At 35.8% G+C, this 14,715-nt stretch overlaps 1 protein-coding gene across 2 annotated transcripts in view; it reads right to left on the reverse strand.

Annotated features, from left to right (window-relative positions):
- The window catches only part of ANKS1B (ankyrin repeat and sterile alpha motif domain containing 1B), a 444,690-nt gene that overhangs the window by 216,326 nt on the left and 213,649 nt on the right, over positions 1–14,715 (reverse strand). The window contains exons 16-17 of one of the 2 annotated variants that reach the window (XM_086750799.1): positions 10,263–10,812; positions 6,984–7,056 (exon numbers count right to left, since the gene is read on the reverse strand). In XM_086750799.1, coding sequence (XP_086606925.1) covers positions 6,984–7,056; positions 10,263–10,812 — 623 coding nt within the window. Of the gene's footprint in view, positions 1–6,983; positions 7,057–10,262; positions 10,847–14,715 lie in introns of both variants that reach the window. The other variant, XM_086750791.1, reaches the window with a different exon arrangement.

Genomic DNA, 14,715 nt, shown 5'->3' on the forward strand with positions numbered 1-14,715 from the left:
TCCAAACTTGCTAAATGAAATAAGAAATTTTCTTAGTTCGGCTGTATGAAAGAGGCTTGTTGTATATTGTGTTCCAAGGCAAAATTGTAGATTGAGAAATAGAAGGATAATTCAGGAAACTGTACCCTGTATGCCTCTGGATGGAAAAACGAGAGCATTCGAGGATAGGTACAGGCTTAGCTGACCAAAGAAATTCTGACTACAGTACACAACAAGTGAATAGTGCATTTATGAGGAGCATCAAGAAAAGAATTCATGATTAGCAGAATTATAAAATTGTAAATCATTCTCCATGTGCTAGAACATATTTGACAGAAGTGATTCTCTCAAAAGCACAGCTCAGTCCTAAACTGAATGCAGATTATTTTAATATGGAATGACCTCCAACAATTATTTTCCTTGTCATTATTTCAATTGCTCTGACTTCCAACAATTCTTACTTTAATCATGATGATTATATGATACCCGTTACCCACATAAAAAAAAAATCTCTAAAGTAGATTATTTCTTGATTATTCCCTTTCAAATGACTTGCAAGTGTAAGTAAACTCTGAATCACACACCTCTGAACAGCTACTGTGCTCCAACTAACACAGAAATACTGCTATGCATGCCTTGAAAGACTTTTTAATTGTGGAAAAAATTGTTTATAATTAGGCAAAGAAAATATGAAATTAAAGTGTTTCTTCTTTTTACCAGAGAAGTGCAGATGGCTGATATTTAAACATATTATCTTTTCTAAATCTTTTATGAAATGTATGTTACTAATCAGTGTAAGTATCTGCTGTGCCAAAAAAAAAAAAAAAGGACAGCTGTTCCATTTATTCAATTCTACCTTGTAGACTGGTTCCATCTAAATCATGTTATCACAGTAGTCACAGAATCATTAGAAAATAGACTCAAAGTGACTTAAAACAATGGCCTAATCCATTCAACTGACTTGAGCCAAGGTCAGTTATACCCCAAACATTATTATTTTTTTTTTTAAGTCTGACAAATGTCCAGAAGTCTTTAAGATGCTTCTGAATGTAACAGAGATTATAATCTCCCCAATGATATAATTGGATGCTTCCCTATATTGCCTTTTATAATTTTGTCCTGGGGAGAAGAGGGGGAGATTCATTTCAGCTGATTTTAGACAGCTACATCTGAGGAGGTCCTCTAGCTCCCTTTATAGATACTTCTAGTGCCATTTGCCACAATTCAGACATTTAGATATGATGAATGATACTGAAGATGTGCCTGCTTATTTAGCTCAGTGCAGAAGTCTGAATTTAGACATTAAGAATAAGATTCTTCCTTCTGACCTACCATTATTTTCTTCAAGCTCATGTTTCCTTAATTTGCTTACAAGAAAAACAGATGACATTGTCAAAACCTTAACTGAAGTCCAAATACTGGGCATCTACTGCTTTTTCCTTAACTAAAAATCTGATATCTGCTCCTAGCAGGGAATTAGATTGCTTTAATAGGTTTGCTCTTGGCAAATGCAGGTTGTCTCTTACTTATTTCTTTGCTATTTTCCAGCTACTTTAAGAAGTTTATCTGTTCAGTGACTTTTCCATGAATTGAAAATAATTCCCTACATTATCCTTACTTTCTCCTTTTAAAGATAAGTTCTAGTTCTACATTCTTCTTTTTTAATCTGTTGGTACCTCATCCATCCTCCAAGAATTCTCAGAGAAAGCCACTAACAGGTCTAAATTTTTCAGACAGTTATGTAACACAAAATGATGTTCATGAAATCAATTTTAAGATACCTAACCTATATAACCTCTTCTTTCCTTATCTGCAATTGAGGTTCTAGCCCTAGGATTAGCTGTACATGTCATATGCTCACAGATGACCTTTTCAATAAATGTGTGTGATAAGAAGTCATTGTACGCTTTTGCCTTCTCTGCACCTACTATGAGCAACTTTTCCTTTCCTGCAGTACCTCTCTTAGGTGCCAAAGATTTCTTTGTTCTTCTCCTCCTTATTAATGTACTAATATAATTATGTTATATTAAATCTTAATTTGTCTTGCTAGTTACATCTTACTGAGTGCCTTGACACTTCTGACTTGTACCTACATGTGTGTATTATTCTAGCATGGTTAGTAAATAGAGAATTTTTTCTCATTATGTCTAAGGTGAAAGAAAATATGATAATTTAGCCAAGTTGGTCTTTTACACTTTCTTTTCTTTACATTGGTTAATCTTTCACTATGGTCTTCAGTAGTGTTCTGATGAGGAAGCCACAAATTTCTCTTCAACTTGAGCTCTAGACATTTTTTAAAATAAATCATCTGAATTTATTGACATCTACCTTCTTGAGACTTTTTTTTTTCCTGGGCAGGCTGCCAATGCAATTTCTTTCCCAAAAAGTGCTGTTGTAACTAAAATCTCCCATTACTATCGAGCCCAGTGGCTTTGGATACATACCAAGAACAACCATGTTCTTTTCTGCTTTCCTGGATACCAACAGATATTTAACAGCTCTAATTAATCCTATTTTCGAGATCTCAAAGCAACCGTCATATTTTTGAAATATAAGTCAACATTTCCTCTCCTCTTCCCTTCTTACTGAAGAAGTTATATCCTCTACATGACTGGACTACTAGTGAAATGCATAATTCTCCTGTTAATTCTTTTCTGTTCCTCTTTCTTCTACCATTAGTATACAAACAGCTGAGATACCTGGCAAACTGACTGATGGCTCTTGTCTCATCACTTCTGTAATTCTGTTTTAAATAATCCTGCCTTCCTCAGGGGTTAGACCTATGTCCAATTTGCATTAAGATGAAGATTTTTGTCTTTGTCACACAGTTCTTAAAGTCGTCTTCTCTCAGAATAGTAGCCATGTAGTTATATTTAGGGTGTATCTGACTGATGCTTGACTTCAGTGTGAGATAAGACACAATAATATCTCTTGAATCTTCAACCTCTTCATCCATTGCCACACAGAGCATTTTTTATTTCCTTAGGAACATTCTTGCCAGGATCATTAATATTCTTTACCATATGCTAGTGACTGGTAGAATTTTTTACAACTTGGCAAATTTGGACTTTTATGAAGAAACACACCAGCCATAATGTAAGTGCCAGGTGGTACAGATGTCTCCACATCACCTTGAGTAGAAAGGTCATTAGCCAGCATCATCTTTTATTTCATCTTGGTAACAGAAGTTTTGTACTCCTTGGGGTAATGGGTATTTTTAACTGTTATCATTGAGATTAGTTCTTACTTGCTCTTTGGTTAACTCCTGCTTTTGATTTCAGTGGTACGCTATTCAGATGGCAGCCATCTTTCTCTCTGTAGTTTCAAGTTTACTCCTCCAGTACCAGTACTACTATCAAACTGAAAGCTCTGCTTTAATTTTTTTTTTGTTTCCCAATTAATTTTTATGTTCTCATGACTATACTCAGTCCGTTTTGATTTTCTCCTTTCACTGCTCCTCTAATTGCTTTTTAAGAGATTCCCCTGGAGGTTCAAAATAAGTTTTTCCAGAATTCACCAGTAGGAAAAAGGCCAGAGTTTCTGTAAATCCATTCAAGGATTTCATCACAAGATGTCATCATTGTCTAATTTTAAATTTAGCTATTGAATTATCAGTGTATGACATATTTCTTCGCAAATATTTTTTACTGAGAATGAGATACTATGTAGTATAAAAAGCTCCTCATGCCTGGTAGATTAAGAATATTAGTGCTTGAATTTAATATATTTTTGTTTTTACTAACAGTTCAGAAAAACACTTAAGTATAATATGAAAGAGGACTAAGTAAATACTAAAATGAAGGATTCCATATAAAGCTACATTTGCTCTTCAGTATTATTAGAAATTTTACTGTTTGCTAAAAAGTTATTACACAAGAAAAGTGAAGTTTCCTGAATATAGTGCTCAATAATCTAGATGCTTTAAGTTCAACAATAAGAAAAATCTCTTTGACTTTGAACATTAAATACATTCTTTTTAATTTTTAATCTTTTTAAACATATAGAATCATAGAATAGTTTGGGTTGGAAGGACCTTTAAAGGTCCCTGCTTCTTGCAGGGACTTCTTCCACTAGATCAGGTTGCTCAGAGCCTCATCCAACCTGGCCTTGAAGGTTTCCAGGGATAGGGCATTCACCACCTCTCTGGGCAACATGTTCCAGTGTTTCATCACCCTCATTGTAAAAAAAAAATTGCCTTATATCTAGTCTAAATCTACCCTCTTTTAGTTTAAAGCCATTACCCCTTATTCTATTGCAACGGGCCCTAGTAAAAAGTTTGTCCCTGTCTTTCTTATAGGCCCCCTTTAGGTACCGGAAGGTGGCTATGAGGTGTCTCCAGAGCCTGCTCTTCTCCAGGCTGAACAGCCTCAGCTCTCTCAGCCTGTCCTCATAGGAGAGGTGCTCCAGCCCTCTGATCATCTTCGTAGCCCTCCCTCTGGACCCGCTCCAACAGGTCTGTGTCTTTCCTGTGCTGAGGACTCCAGAGTTAGAAGCAAATATATTCAAGTAAAACTGTCAAAACTCATATTTTATATATAAACTGATTCAAAATTTCAGAATTATATTACCTGATACCATACTACTAAAATTTTATTCCTAAGCATAATTCAGATCTTTACATTTGATTGTGTTATGCTTTGCACAGAGCCAGGAAGAAGAGAGAGAGTGAATGAGAAGTTCTGAGATGGCATTTAAGTCCTCAGTACTATAACAATTGGGCAGATAAAACCCTAATTAAAACACACAGGGATCCAGACAATGCCAGCATCTGTAAGTAATTAGACAGGGGCTATGTGAGGCATCTCTGAGGAACACTAGGGGATCTGAGACACTACTTGCCAGTAAACTATAGGAGTTAAATAGAAGCACAGACACACAAAAAGCTTATTTTCCTGCAGAAACCTTCAGTGCAATCACTTAATTTGGGCCAAAGAACTATAAAAAAAAGTCTTAGGTTGCAAGAAAAAAAACCCTGTGTATTGCCTTGTGGTAGTTAATAAGTGGTAAATACTACAAGCTAAAATCTTAGGTCAAGTAAAATCTGTTAAATATATAAATATCACTGTAATAAGGCTCCACTTCATTGGTTACTCCAGTCTGATAATGGTGAGAAATAAAGACTCCTTATTTTCTGCTAGATAACCCTCTTACTTTGTTAATTAAAAAAACCCAAAACATACTTTAAGTATAACATATCTGACATAATGCATTTAATGCATTCGATATGACAACATTTCCCTCTGCTTTACTGCCTAAACTGTGCCTGACTGAACCTGGAAAAGGTATAAAGGAATGAAAAGTGGTAAACATATATGTGAAGCTGCATAGAGCTAGCTCTAGAACACAAAGAAATGTCTTTATTGCAGTCTGCATGTACAGCAAAATTAATTAAATTTAAAGAAAAGTAGTTATATTTTGATTAAAGTACATAGGTTGATCAGATTATCATTGTAAGCTAGCTAAAGACCATTAAGGACTTGACAGAAAAGAAAAAATGTTGGTTTGCAGGAAGCTGCACACCAAATAGAAAAAAAAGTTGAGACACAGAATCCCCTCTGGGAAAAGGTGAAGCAAAGAAAAAAGTAGATCTCCTGCCAACTGAAAGATGAAGAACCAAATGCCACATTTGAATGCCAAGAAAAATAATGCATGCAGTAGAAGCCACAAAATGGCTGATGAAAAGAGTTGTGAGATATTTTCTGGTCTTAAAAGAAAAAAGCAGAAAAAGAAAAGCAGTGGTCAGTCCTAGAAAGGAACAGAGTATTACTTACACATCACTAAGTTATGCAAATTTGCATATGCATACTGTTTCTTTTGTCTCCTTTTCATAGCTTTTATTTGCAATGTAACTTTTAAAACGTACACCTGATTTTGCATTTAGTGCCTGCATACTACCATGATAATAAAATAATAAGCAGCAAATTCTGAATTACTTATCATATTTTCAGAAATTATTAACTCTTTCCTAACCTCGAGTTTCTCTATTAATAAGTCTCCCTTCCAACACTATAAGTTGCAGAAAGAAAAAAATATGATATTGCCCCATACTCTTTTAGAAAAAATAATCTAAATCTGCTTGTTTTGTCTGCAGTTATATTTGTATTTAAATCAGTTCTCAGTTTCCTAGATTCCCTTTTCACTGTTAAAATAGCTGTGTCAACTCTATTTAATTGATAAGACACAGTTTTGTCCTGTACAGATATAATGCTCCATGAAGTGGACAGTTGTTAACTTTTTTTTTTACTTTTTAAAAAAAAATTTAAACGATAAGGTACATAGTCTCCTGCCCAATACATAAACACAAGTAATTGCATGGAATTGCTAGCAGGGATTTAGCAGTACAGGTGAGTTAACATAGCTTTGCCTCAAGACCAAATTGTTCACACATAGAAGTCCGTTTTCTTTCCATGAGTTAGGAAGAAGACATAGTAAAATACTTTCAAAATCCTCATCAGCACAGTTACATAGGTTCATGCTGACACACATGCTAAGTCATGACTTAGAGTTCTTAGAATACACCATGGTAGGGAAGGTTTGCAAATTTTCCCGTCATTGCTTACACCAGTCACTGGCTGTCAGCAACATTTTCAGCTCTGTGTCAAATATTTGCTCAAAGCAGCATTAGAAAATATAATGCTTTAAAAACTGTAGCTATTAGATTATATATACTCAGGGTCCCATCATTCCAAACAAAAACTCAGATGAAAAAGATTGGAAAATATCCTCCTAGTAGAAAGGCTTCAGTACAAAGACATTAATGGAATTTTTTTTTTCTGGTAGGATTTCAAAACAACATTAGTGACTCCAATATGCTATTTAAAGTAACAGCTCCAGGATACTGGGCCTAATGTGTTTCTAACAGTAAACAACATTGATTCTGTTCATGGTTATTCCAATAGCTACAAATGATTTTAACATAGTGGGTTACTTAGCAATATCTTATCCACAGTTTCCCTAGAGACAGTTAAGTCAAAGTTAAACAAGAGTTAGTTGGTTTTCCTTACTTGTAGTGTGATCATTCATCTCCCCCAGTCCAGTATTAATTCCAGCATCTATTGAACTCATGATTTTATCGATCTGCAAAAGAGAAAACAGTGAAAACAATTGATGGGCCCCATATTTGTTATCGTATTTTAGTTTTTCATGCATAAGTTTATGGCATTATGTCGTGGTTTTGTTTAGTGGGGGGGGGCTAAGGTGGTAGCTTCTGTAGGAAACTGCTAGAAGTCGCTCCCCTTTGTTCAGGGGACTTGGCCAGGCCTAGGGCGGACCCACTGCTGGCCAAGGCTGAGCCGATTGGTAGCAGAATGTCCCGTGATAACGCCTCTGCGATAACGTATTTAAGAATGGGAAAACAAAAAAAAAAAAAAAGAGAGAAGAGAAGATGTGAAGAAGCTGAGCGGGGGCAGAGGTGCAGAGGGGGAGGCGCAGGCCTCATGGGCCTTGCAGGCCTCACCCTCTGGCCTCTTGCCAGGCAGCCGCCTGGGCCCGACTCGGTCCAGCCCGGCTGCAAGAAGTGGAAAGGAGATGAGAAGTGAATAAGATGTAAAAAAAGATCCTGAGAGACATCTACCAGCCTGTTGAGAGGAACGGCTGCAGACGCCAAGGTCAGTTCAGAAGGAAGGGGAGGAGTAATGCAGCTCCTGGCCAAGATTCCCCTGCAGCCTGTGGTGACGACCATGGTGGAGCAGGTGGTCCCCCTGCAGCCCATGGAGGTCCACGGAGGAGCAGAGATCCACTTGGAGCCCATGAAGGACCCCGTACCGGGGGAGGTGCATGCCTGAAGGCAGCTGTGGCCCGTGGAGGGCCCGCTGGGACAGCTGTTCTAGAGGGACTGCACCCGTGGAAGAGATGACCCACGCCGGAGCAGTTCCACGAAGGACTGTGGCCCGTGGGAGGGACCCCACGATGGAGCAGGGGAGGAATGCAAGGAGTTCTTCCCCCGACCATGAAGCAGCGGCATGAAACAACATGTGATGAACTGACTGCAACCCCCATTCCCTCTTCCCCCCTGCGCCGCTCGGGAAGGGAAGGTAGTAGAAATAATGTTAAGCTTGGGAAGAGGGAGGGGTGGAGGGAGGTTATCTTGTTCTCTGTCTCATTACCCTGCTATTTGTAGTAATAAATGAATAGTTTTCCCCAAATCGAGTCTGTTTTGCCCGTGACAGTAACTTTAAGGATTTCTCCCTGTCCTTATCTCAAACCTCGAGCCGTTTTTCCTTATATTTTCTCTCCCTGTTCTCTCGGAAGGTGGGGGGAGTGAGAGAGAGACTGCGTAGTCTGGTCCTGATCAGGGCTGAACTACGACACATTATTACTCTTATTACAAAAGCCACAATCAAGACTGCAAAATGCAAAAATCAAAGATAGACAACTAATTTCCCCACTTTGATTTTTATTTTACAACATTTGTATGCTAGCAAAAGTTGAAGCTTGAGACTAGTATTTCTTTTTCTACAACAGAGTTTCCTTTATACTGATAACTCTGATAATCTAGGTGTATCTCATTCTTTGAAACTACTTTTTCACATTTTAGTATATAAATCCAAAGAAGAAAAATTAATATATTGAAGTGTATGATAGAATAGATTTTAATTTTATGGGCTCATTTCCTTTGATGATAACTGTGAATCACTAGAGGTCTATTTAAGCAGTAATATTAATGCATAAGAATATTGCTTTGTTTGTTATAAAGTACTGAAGCAATTGTTCAATTAAGATTTCCAGAGAATTTCCTAGCTCTTTTTTTTTTCCATCTGCCCCAAGGCCACTGAATAGGTATGAAACAGCTGTGTCCCTACATACTGCAGAATAATATTGTTTGAGAGACAGCACTATATTGATCCCCAAACTTGTTTGCACATTTCTAAATTACATAGAACTTACTACATCAAAACTATTATACCTATTTTATTTTCTGTAAGAACAAGACAAAGCAAAAAGTGAATCAAAAGGCTGGTGTTATCTAAGGTGGCAGAAACAGAGAACCAGGTTTTACTGAGCTTATTATTAGGACTATTAGGAAAACTGTCTCCTTTTCAAAAACTAAGTATTAGTCACTGGTGACAGGAGAAAATCTGGGAATTATGTCAGAATCTTCAGATTTAGAATTCATATATATATTATTTTTTTCTCTAATAAAGTACATTTTTCTAATAAAGCACATTTTTCTTATTCCTAAGAATAATAAAACCTTGATGTCCCCCTCAAAACGCAAACTTGGACCTGACTAGTTTCAGGATTTGATAACAATGAATCCAAGTTATTAAGATCAAAACCCGATCCGAAGTACCTTTCCACTGAGAAACTATCTCCTTTACAACAAAAACTACTTTGAGATGCCCTATCAAATCAGACATTTAGATGAGCTGCAAATCTTTTTCTATAAAAATAACCAATCACACAAACAAGCTCTGGGTTCTTTCTGAAATAAAATGGCACTCTGGAGATATATATGTTTCCCCATAGCAGTAATTTTAAAGATAAGTACTTGCCTGATCTAAACATTTCCCGCTCTTAAGTTACCTCAGTAAGATGGGAACTTTTGAGTCTATGACAAATCATTTACATTCTTCAATTTTAGCACAGGAGAAAAAAAGTAAATTAAAATAAGATGTCTAAAATTTATTTTAAATCTAGTTCTAAAACTAAAATAAAGTATCTTGTATGAGGGAGCATGTGCACTACAAACTTAGTGTGGACTTTCTTTTGACAGAACCAAATTCATTGTAGCTCTAAGCGTAATCCCACTTCACACAAGAGTCAGGTACATGCTAAGCATTCTGTACACAGGCTACATACCTGTTAGAGGATATGTTCTAGAGGGAGGGTTTGTAGAAAGTATAATCAACCTAAAAATTTTAGATCTCCATTCTTGCCATTTTCTTTTGTCTCCTGCTGGGAAGCATTCCCATGATGGGAAATAATTAGCAAATATGTAAATAATGGGCATAGTTACAAAGAATTTTACCAATTTTATTATTGTCAATGGTGAGGGCTTTAGTAGAAAATAATTTCAGTGTCACAAAAAATTGTAGAATTACTTCTGGTTAACTTCATTCGCTATGCAAACAATAACCTTCATTATATGTGCAGCATTTTGAACAGAAATGCATTGCATTTTGTGCCAGCTGTCAAACTACCATGCATTACACTATGACATACTGTCTGAGGATTTGCGATGTGTAAGATTCACGTTTTATTTTATCTCTGAAGCTGAAAACAATAATAGCATTTTCACAATACCATATATTTGCCTGTACTTAAAAACAAACAAAACTTACTTCTTCCCATTCTGATGTGAAGGAAGGTGTTCTCTCTGAATTCCCTTTGGAGCATTGTTGGTTTGGTGTGGGTTCACTCCAGTTGCTTCTTGCTTTTTTGTCATTTGGTGGATGGGTGATAAGATTAGAATCAGATTTGGAAACATTTTTGCACAAATGCATTTCAAGCAAAGTCTTTGGTAAAGATCGTATTCTCCCAAGTGTGCATGCTCGCTCCACAAATCCCCCAGTAGTAATAACCCATTGTTCACTTATCCTTGTTGATGTGCCAACCAGTGTATGATTTTCTACTGGTTTAGGTTTAGTATGAAATATGGTTCTGTTTACAACTGGTGGCTTTTTTTTCTTAACAGGAGGATCAGTGTTGCTTTCTTTCTGTAGCTGTATCTGTTGCACTGTGCTCTTGCTCAAAAAGCTTTTCTCTAGTGGACCACTGCACTGGTTTGCTTTGCTGTACAGCTGGAGTGGATTATCAGGTGGGTCACAAGCAGGTGATGATCCATGAAGTAAACCTGCAAACTGTTCAGCGGGGTTTCCTTCAGGAAGCTCACTTTCAGTTGATGTTTCTCCCTTGCAAAGACGCTCTGAAATGAGAGAATACCTTGTAAAAAACCAAGGTGGTAAAATACTGCAAACAACAAAAACCCTTACTCTCCACAAAATTACTTTTGTGTGCTGCTTGGTTCTTTCTTATGTACAGAAACAGAAGATACTTATGCCATGAATTGGTTTATTAGTCTCTTAAAAAACAATTCTCTCCTTAAACTTGACTGTTTTATTCTGGCTGGTTTAAAAACAGCCAAAACCACTCAGTGCTACACATAAATTCCAGGAAAAATCAGATTTATAAAATAAAATAGGTCATTACTATTTTATCAACTTTACAGTGTCTCTTTTAATTTGTTATTGAGTTGAAATGTGTACCAATTATACACTTTAGTATGATGAATTAGCTAGTTACTTTATAGGTAGTAAAACACATGAAGATCCAGTATTATCATTAGTATTGTTAGTAATTTTTCTTCTTACAGTCATTATAATAGTAGTGAATTTACACTATGATGCCTTTTTACTGACAATCTCCAAAAAATACATCTGAGAATTATTTTTATTTCTGGGAACTTTTGAGAATAGATTTAAAGTAATAGTAACCATTGGAAAAAAAAAGAATAGGAAATAAAGTCTTTTTGAAATAAGTTTTATATGCAATTTAGTGCACACACATAAAAATAAACTTTTTGGCACAGTTCAGAGTGGATTATTAAAAATTCATATTTCTTTTAATGCCCATTGCTGTAAGGAGAAGAAGGGAAAGAGGAAAAAAAAAAAAAAAGAAAGAAAAGATCTTTTTCTACCTGTGCTGCCTCATTTAAGTGTTGGTGTGGATAACATCACGCTATCCACATGACATTCATTTTGCATATTCTGCTCAGAATTACTGTGTCCCCACTAACCATTTCATTTCTATAACTACTTCATTAAAGAAAAATACATTAATCTCATTCCTGCTAGAAGTTGTGTGTCCAAAGGTAGATCTAACTGCAGGACTGTATGCACAGCACTAGCTACCAGAAGGAAATCAAACACAGCATCATGTTATAATTTGCAAAGAAATAGAACAGTTTCTTCCTATTTTCTAAATTATCAGCTTGTAAAAAACCACCACAAATCTCAAAATACCACTTCTAAAAGAAGGTAGTATTTGATTATATGAAAAGATTTTGCTGTCTACTTCGAAACACCATCAGCTCTTTTACTTAAAAGTGTAAAACTATACGATTTTCTCATTTGTTAAAATATCAGGGAAAAAAAAATCTAATCAAGATTAGGAGTGCAACCTAAGAAAATCTATTTTTCTTCTTTGGAAAACAACTGACTAGAATTTACACTTAAGATATCTTGCAACTAAAAAGCTGTGGAGTGTTATGGTGGAAGGTTGAATGTAGGACATGACAGAGCTTAAGAAATCAACAATGCCAGAAAAGTTGGTTTGGGGGGAAAAAGCAGGGGGGAAGGAGGATATGGGACTTTCTCACTGTCTTTGATTTCTGAAATTTGCTGAATTAATTGTACATCTGCAATTTTGAAGATGAACTTAAAATGAAAAATAAACGATGCAAATCGTGTTTGACTTTGGCATTTTCCCCTTACCTAAAATCTCAGTAGCTGGGATTCAGCTACAGATTAAGACTTCTCATTTTACATATCTACATAGGTAAGGAGTATGTAAGCTCCTGCCATAGTCAGAGATCAGGTTGATAAAGTGAGTGGATCCTAGAAAGTGATGCCAATCACTGTATGTTGTGGCTGGTCAGCTGAATCCCTCCCTGTACTCTGTAACTATCGACTAGACTGCCAATGACTGTAATGGGAGACAGTATCCAGTTTGCATTCAGATACCTACATTTACATGAGTTAATCATGAACTGAAGTCTATTCTGCTGTTCCAGAGATGACTCTTAACAGTTGTCTGTTGAACTTAAGAGATAAATGTTTTTGTCAGGACAAAGTAAGAAAGAGCAATAAATCAGGAAGAAGAAAAGCTTACAGGCACCTGGATTGCAAGGATTTAATGAAGATCTACATTTTCTTCACAAATATATTTGCTAAATCTATACTACTAAATATAACTTTTATTTGATATCATTTGCTTTAACTAAGAGCTTTGTTAATTATATGACAAAGGAAACAAAGATCTCATAGCCATGCTTCTTCACCACATGATTTTGAGCAACGCAAGCCACATCTATATTGGGCAATGAAAAAGACTGGGGTGGTCAGGAAAAAAGTAGTATGTGGCTGTGATAAAGGTTAAGAAGCAAGCAGCATTGCATGCTGCACGGCAGACCTAGAACAGGTTATCCAGAGTAGTGGCATCTCCATTCTTGGAGGTTTTCAAGACCTAGTTATAAAAAGAAATCACAGAAGGAAAAAGAATAATCCATGCAATAGATAGTCATAAAATAATTTGACAGAGTATGCTTTTCTTTCTTATTCCAAGTCAGTATTTGTTGACTTAAGACCTGAAGCATGAGATATTAAATAACCTCTTCAAACTTCGCCATATCTAAAACTGCAACTACATGTCTTCATTGCTAATGTGAATGTCCAAGACCTCAATCTCAAGAACTTAAAGTATTAAAAACTCTAAATAGGATAATATAACACTTCTTCTGTAATCTTGCTAAAACAGGCAACTTTACTAAAAAAAAATTAAAAAAAAAAAAATCCTTCATTGGCTTTTAATAATTACCCATATCTAAGATTGGTGTCTTTTTTTTGGTTGCATATTTCTGCCATAAATTTAAAGACAACTGATGCTGAACCCTATATTTCTTCTCAGTTTTAGTAGTGATGCACAAAATGTGATATTTTATGTATTATTTTCTGTCTGTTTTAAACATATCACAATTATTCTTGGTTTTTTAAATACTGCTGGCATTGAAAAAAAAAATCCTTTCATTAAGCTGTCTGTACTGATAATGAATGTCCTGTGTGGTTAGAATTCATCTTAAATCTACTGATATATCTGAGAAATTCAGACTCTCCATTCCTATTGTGTTCTATGAGCTAACTTTATCATATGCTTTTGAATCTTTTCATTAGATGCTTTATTTTTATTTGTTTCAACCAACTTAACTGGCGGTAAGAAATGCAATTACATTGCATAGGTCTATACTCAGTGAACAGTAAGTTAATGATACCAGTTTTGATTTCTCATGGACTTTTGAATAAGTCTTCTGAGAATAAACTTTAAGAAAGAGCATGAGGATACCAGGGAGAGAGAATAAATGGACAAGTTCAAGCTCTTGGATTAAATCCCAATGGAAAGAAGTTTTCTGCTTATGATAAATTATTTTTTTTCTTTTTGCAACAACATTTATTTTTGTATTCTTAAAAAAAGCCATCAGAAAGAGATCTTGATTCCTCACCAGATACTGCTTTTCTTACCACCTTATCTTTTACTTACAGTAATATCCTAAATATCAAAACATAAACAGATGTCATTTCTACAGATCTTTAGCATTATTACAAGTGCACATACAGCTTTACCCACCTGAGCGGATTACTTCTGAAAATCACTGTTATACTGCCATATCTGTGTTGCATGGAAAACATTTACATTTGGAGCTACGAATAAATTCAGTTCTGCCATAATCTCCCTAAAGCCACAGACACACATTGCTATTATCAACAGTTTACATAGAACCAAACTGGCATTTATGCAGCAGATTGCAATTCAATCAGCTCTTTATTTACACACTGGTGCACCCCAGCACAGTTGCTTGCGGTACTTACATAGAACTCTGTGGAATACCATTTCTCTCTTTCCATATTTGAGAGTTATAAATTACAGATGCTTCATCAAACTCACATATCTATTTTCTGAATCTGACTCCAAGACTACAAAGCACATAAAGAAAATCAGAAGCATACTAAATACTATGAATTT

This window comes from Chlamydotis macqueenii, chromosome 1 (genome assembly GCF_036417535.1).
Source record: "Chlamydotis macqueenii isolate bChlMac1 chromosome 1, bChlMac1.mat, whole genome shotgun sequence".
Lineage (NCBI taxonomy): Eukaryota > Metazoa > Chordata > Aves > Otidiformes > Otididae > Chlamydotis > Chlamydotis macqueenii.